Raw genomic sequence first — 6,212 nt, 5'->3', positions numbered from 1 at the left:
GTCAGGACAGGCAGCAGATAGCTGGTATCCTGTAACATAGCTATGGTCAGGACAGGCAGCAAATAGCTGTTATTCATTACCATAGCTATGACCTGGACAGGTAGCAGATAGCTTGGATCCTGTAAACTAGCTATGGTCAGGACAGGCAGCGGATAGCTGGCATCCAGTAACATAGCTATGGTCATGAAAGGCAGCAGATAGCTGGCATCCAGTAACATAGCTATGGTCATGAAAGGCAGCAGATAGCTGGCATCCAGTAACATAGCTATGGTCAGGACAGGCAGCGGATAGTTGGCATCCAGTAACATAGCTATGGTCATGAAAGGCAGCAGATAGCTGGTATCCAGTAACATAGCTATGGTCAGGACAGGCAGCGGATAGCTGGCATCCAGTAACATAGCTATGGTCATGAAAGGCAGCAGATAGCTGGTATCCAGTAACATAGCTATGGTCAGGACAGGCAGCAGATAGCTGGCATCCAGTAACATAGGTATGGTCAGGACAGGCAGCGGATAGCTGGCATCCAGTAACATAGCTATGGTCATGAAAGGCAGCAGATAGCTGGTATCCAGTAACATACAGTAGCTATGGTCAGAACAGGCAGCGGATAGCTGGCATCCAGTAACATACAGTAGCTATGGTCAGGACAGGCAGCAGATAGCAGGTATCCGGTAGCATAGCTATGGTCAGAACAGGCAGCGGATAGCTGGCATCCAGTAACATACAGTAGCTATGGTCAGGACAGGCAGCAGATAGCAGGTATCCGGTAGCATAGCTATGGTCAGGACAGGCAGCAGATAGCTGGTATCCACCAACATAGCTATGGTCAGGACAGGCAACAGAAAATGGGTAGCCAGTAACATTGCTGTGGTCAGGACAGGCAGCAGAAAGAGGTATCTTTATTTACTTTAGTGAGTGGTATTTTCCCATTACTCATTGTCTGATCTGTATATATGTAAACTGTTTTTGTCAATAAAGAAAATAAGATTCACATACCTAACTATATATTTTGTCATAGATAATGCAGTTATTACTTGATTGTCTCATTCTTGTTTAAAAATAATCCCGTTTCTAATTTTCCTCAGTGGGGATCCGAATGGTGATCTTTGACAGAGACTTCCTCACTATCAATGACATTGTAAGTTTACTTGTTTCACTGGGATCTACCATGAGCTTGGAGGGCACAGACAAATGCTGCAATGCATTACTGCTATAAAGAACCTTCCCATTTACATAGATTCAGAACATTTCTAATAATAATTTCCCCACTTCTCTTTCTGAAAAACCCTGCACTTTTTTTTTTGCTGTACCCTGGGCTGGAGGAAGAATCTCAAGGAAAAAAATACTGATGTGGTGTTATCCCCAAAAAAGAGCACATTTAAATATAGTGCACTTCCACCCCTATGCAGAACTGAATGCATCTGGAGATGTGTCGGGAATCACGCATTCTCTGTATCTGTCCTACTAGCTTTTATACATGCTTAGCATTGCAGATCTGCTTTGGTTGCAGCTGAGTGACTAGATATTTACTGTACTCCCACTATCTGTATCACACTGTGAAAATGTGCAGACTGATTTCATTCAAATTACGCTATGGAATCTGGCATAGTATGAGCCCATGAAGAGCATTCTAGTTTTCATTTAAATTTTAACTTCCATAATTTTGTCCTTTTTTTTTCTGCAGTGCCCCCTGGTGGAGATACAGGTGAGTAAATGGTACTGCTAGATGTGTAACATAAGAGAGATAATTGAGCCCTCTTCTACCCTACCCCAGTGGGGCCAATATAATTATGGTGAATAAAAAGCCAATCAACTGCTAGAGATCCCTATTTAAATCTTTCTCTGACATCTATTCTTTTGTAACTTCAAGTCTCTTAGGACTCCTGGTGATCCCCTGTGGCAGAAGTGGTTCCAGTTGCTGAGCTTCAGCCTCTGTAAAGCTGGCCATACACTAGGGCGACTTTACCCCTCAGAAGTCGCCCGCGATCCCCCCTTGAGGTGCCCGGTACCTTCCTGTGCGGCATGATCGCATGTGATATATCGTGTGTGGTCCTTTGCATACGATACAGATGTCAGATTCCCTGAGCTGGTTCAGGCTGGTGGAGAGGCGCTGCATCTGACGGGGACGCACGAGTGTCTCACACACAAACGCGTCCCCTTCACACGGTGACAGGGAGCGGAATCCCTGCCTGTCTCCGCTTCAGGGAGACGGGCAGGGTTAGTGCGGGGTGCAGGCAGCTATGGGTGAGCGGTGGGGAGGTGGCAGGCTCCATCAGAACAGGGCGCGTAAGCGTGCGATCCCAGCCAAGCCTTCCTGGCTTGGCTTTGATGTTGCAGATTGCTTCTGCAGCAGCTCTGACTCACATGCATTGCATTGGACCTGCTGTCAAATACATGCAATTTGGCTGCTTATTGGGCAGGATGTTCTAACATTCTCCGCCGACTACCGCATTTAAACTTATCGCATATGCACTCACATATGCAATTACCTCTGTTGTAATATAAATATACTGGTATTAGAAGTCCCCTTTAGTCCACCAGGGGTATGGGGGTGCGCGTCCAGCCAGGCAAGAATAAACAGCATACACCACACAATGCATTTCGGACTGAATGTCCTTCATCAGAAGTGTGGTGCACCACAGTCTAGGTGACTGATAGCCCGTACCAAAGCACACTGTCTCTGGGGAGGTACGAAACTATTTTTTTTTTCACAGTGATCAGATTAGCCATTCATCGGACACAAGCAGATGATCCCTAGTCGTACTGGCCCTTCCCTGCACTGCTTTCTCTGCCTAGGACAGTGTTGCCCCCCCCCCCCCCCCCCCCGGAAAAAAAAGTAGACAACCCTCCTATGGTGTAAAAGGGGTATTAGTTAGGCATTGAATAATGTTCCTTCATAAAAAAAAACCTGAAGGATGGTCCATTTAGGAAGGGAATCTAAACTTGGGTTACATAAATTGCATATCCTTATGAACATTGAAAGTTAATTGAGAATGATGTGTAATATAATTAAGCAGTTGTTCATCCTAAGCGGAGCCAGATCCTTGTGTGTTTGTGCTTGTTTATCTTGTCTCCCAAGGATCCTAACAAGAATCGTATTAGACAGTGGATAAACCTTACCCCCCAGCAAGGCATCATAGACCTTTCTCTCTCCCTTGATGCCGAGGCACAACTAGGAGCTTACACAATCATCTCTCCCAACGCCCAGCAGCTTTTCCATGTGTCAGAATATGGTGAGTACATTGTTACTTATTTCTATGTTATACACAAACTAGACAACAGGGCAGCTGAAAATCAAGAGCGTAAAGACCACTAGTGGGCCCAGGGCAAATACATTATTTACCCTCGATCCTCACTGGAAAACAATCAGTGGTTATATACAGTGGGAGGAGTTCTATGCAAACCCAATTTGGGTTTATAGGGATATCATAGGCATTATTTGCTTATGTTATCCTTTGTCCCTGGTTATTTATATTGTCACAGAAATTCATACCTCCCAACATGACCCTCTCCAGGAGGGACAGAATGCTCTTTTCCAGGACTTCTCTCTTGATTTATGATTGCCACCACCTGTGATGAAACACCTTTCTTCACCATTAACCTGTTTTAAACAGGTGACGGCAATCATACATTACCAGGAAAGTCCAGAAACAGAGCATTGTGTCCCTCCTGGAGAGGGTCATGTTGGGAGGTATGGAAATTCTCAGAGATTCCTAGCAAACTCCTGGTGCGTACACACGGGGGGAGATATATTGCTCAGCAATAAATTGCTAGCAATATATTGCTGAGCAATATATTGCTCAGTTTCTCCTTTTCATCAGCGACCAGAGATGGTCGCTGATGAAAGTAAACCTCTGCCGGGGGAGCAGCAGAGGTAATCAGCTGGTCGCAGGAGCAAGCTCCTGTGACCAGCTATTAGAACGGGGCTGAAAACGGGAGTGCGCACCCGGCGATTTATTGCCGGGGGACACTCCCATCACTGGCAATATGGTCGCCAGCGACCATATTTCCAGCGATTTCAGCCCCTATCGCCCCCGTGTGTACACAGTTTGAGACTATTCCAGAGTCCAGTGTATTCCAGCCTGTGGATCTAGAACCTCAGTGCAGCAGCTGTGTCCTAAGATTGCTCCAGCCTGTGCCTGAGTATTCTAGTAGGCATACCTGCAATGTACAGTATCCTGTGAGATCCTGCCTGTGTAAGAGAACCATTGCATCCAGTTTATGAGTACCAGCGGCTTCCCCACACATTGTTTCATTACTATCCGCATTGGTATTCTCACGGAGACAGAGTCACAGAGGTGGTTATGGTGCAGGCCTAACCACATGCTAACTTGTCTTTGTGTTTCTTGTTTGTTTGTCTCATGGCAGATGCCAGAGACATTGGTCTAGCGGCCTATACGCAATACCATGGTTATAGTTCTTGTTTGGTTTATTGTGACGGAGTCGCATTATAGCAGTAAAGGCCACAAATCCTGCGTTCAGTCCTTGTCTGCGAGGTTGCATGCACTAGTTTATGTGCAGAGCCTAGTTTTTCTTTGTGTTGTCTAGTCAGTGTATCCCATTATTAGTATCCTGATTCGGTTGGGCATGAAATACCGCCTGCCGGCTCAAAAAACAGTGAAAAACCCCATGTCGACCTTTTGACTGTCGACCTAATGCTTGTGTCAACCTTAACCCATGTCAACCTTGATCCATATCGACCTAAACCTATGATGACCTTGCTGCCTGTCGACCTACTGGTGTCAACCCAATGCTTGTCGACCTAGTTGGTGTAGGTCTTGTGTGTTTTTCCATGGACAATGATTACAACTATTTTTCCATTTTTCAGTGGTGCCAAACTTTGAAGTTGTCATTAACCTTCCTTCAGTGGTCAGCATCTTGGATAGGAGCATTCTAATAAAAACATGCGGCAGGTAGATATTTTTTTCTTTCTTTTTACTTGTACCCTGCAATTATCTTACTTGTACAACTTCCCCCAAAATATATATTATCAAGGAATCACATACTGTAGACTGGATAGCAGTAAAGGTGTGTTCTTTATGTGTATCAGGTTGACAGCATACAAGGTAATGCCCCTTTCAGACCGCACTTTTAAAACGGTATATTGCCGTTTTTTTACCGTTTTAAAACGGTAATGTGTGCGGTCTGAAAGGTGCAGGACCACTTAACCGGTTAGAAAAAAACGTTTTTTCTAACCGGTTAAAATGCAGGGTCCTACCCGTTTCAGAACCGGTATTTTAGGCTGAAAATCGGTTCTGAAACGGTATTTAGGACCCAGCCAATGAGCTGGGTCCTAAATTCAGCACAGTGAATACTTAATGAGCGCTCATTAAGTATTCACAGCACTGGAGCCCCCTCCCCGCGCGCGCGTCGACACCCCCCGCGCGCGTGTCGGCGCCCCCCCCCCCCCCGTGTCGACTTACCCCGTGACGGTATCTCCGTTGTGGTTCCCGGCACTGCAGCTCAGTATGCTCGGAAAGCACTTATGAAAAAAGTGTCTTTCAGAAAATGGCTGCCCCCATACGAAAGACAGTTTTTTTTAAACAGGGTTTCCTATGGGGCAGCCATTTTCTGGAAGACACTTTTTTCATAAGTGCTTTCCGAGCATACTGAGCTGCAGTGCCGGGATCCACAACGGAGGTACCGGCACGGGGTAAGTCGACACGGGGGGGGGCGTCGACATGCGCGGGGGCGTCGACACGCTCTCGGTCGACACGCGCGAGGGGGGAGCTGCACGGAGGGGAGGGCTGAAGGCTGCACTGGCTTTGGCCCTGTATTTGGAAAGTTTCCAAAAACGGGTCTGCCAGTGTCAAAAAATCGGCACTTAAATGGTAATATACCGTTTAAGTGCTGCGGTGTGAAAGGGGTTTTATCTGGCAGACCCGTTTTTGGAAACGTTTCCAAATACAGGGTCAAAGCCAGAGATGCGGTCTGAAAGCAGCATAACAGTATCATACTTGCCTACCCTCCCGGAATGGCGGGGAGGCTCCTGAAAATCTGGTGCACCATCCAGCCCACCCGAGAAGGTGGGCAAGTCTCCTGCATGCTCTCTAGAGCTGCTGAAACAAATTCCGGAATTTGTGGGTCCGCGGGGAGGGGGCGGAACTAAAATTATGCAAATTGCATTTTTTTGCATCATTTTAGCCCTACCCCCTCCCTGTGGATCGCAGTTTGTGTGGATTGGGGGCTGGGCTTTGTGACATTAACCTTTT

General features: G+C 46.5%; 1 protein-coding gene across 1 annotated transcript in view; it reads left to right on the top strand.

The window, feature by feature from the left end:
• The first annotated feature begins 1,096 nt into the window (after positions 1-1,096).
• The window catches only part of LOC146009761 (alpha-2-macroglobulin-like protein 1), a 49,024-nt gene continuing 43,908 nt past the window's right edge, over positions 1,097-6,212 (top strand). Inside the window, exons 1-4 of the mRNA XM_083150222.1 lie at positions 1,097-1,138; positions 1,685-1,705; positions 3,080-3,233; positions 4,829-4,909. Coding sequence (XP_083006348.1) covers positions 1,097-1,138; positions 1,685-1,705; positions 3,080-3,233; positions 4,829-4,909 — 298 coding nt within the window. The remainder of the gene's footprint in view (positions 1,139-1,684; positions 1,706-3,079; positions 3,234-4,828; positions 4,910-6,212) is intronic.

This window comes from Crinia signifera, chromosome 6 (genome assembly GCF_055691185.1).
Source record: "Crinia signifera chromosome 6, ASM5569118v1, whole genome shotgun sequence".
Classification (NCBI taxonomy): domain Eukaryota; kingdom Metazoa; phylum Chordata; class Amphibia; order Anura; family Myobatrachidae; genus Crinia; species Crinia signifera.
The sequence above is the reverse complement of the archived record's forward strand: the minus strand, read 5'-3'. Positions and strand labels throughout refer to the sequence as shown.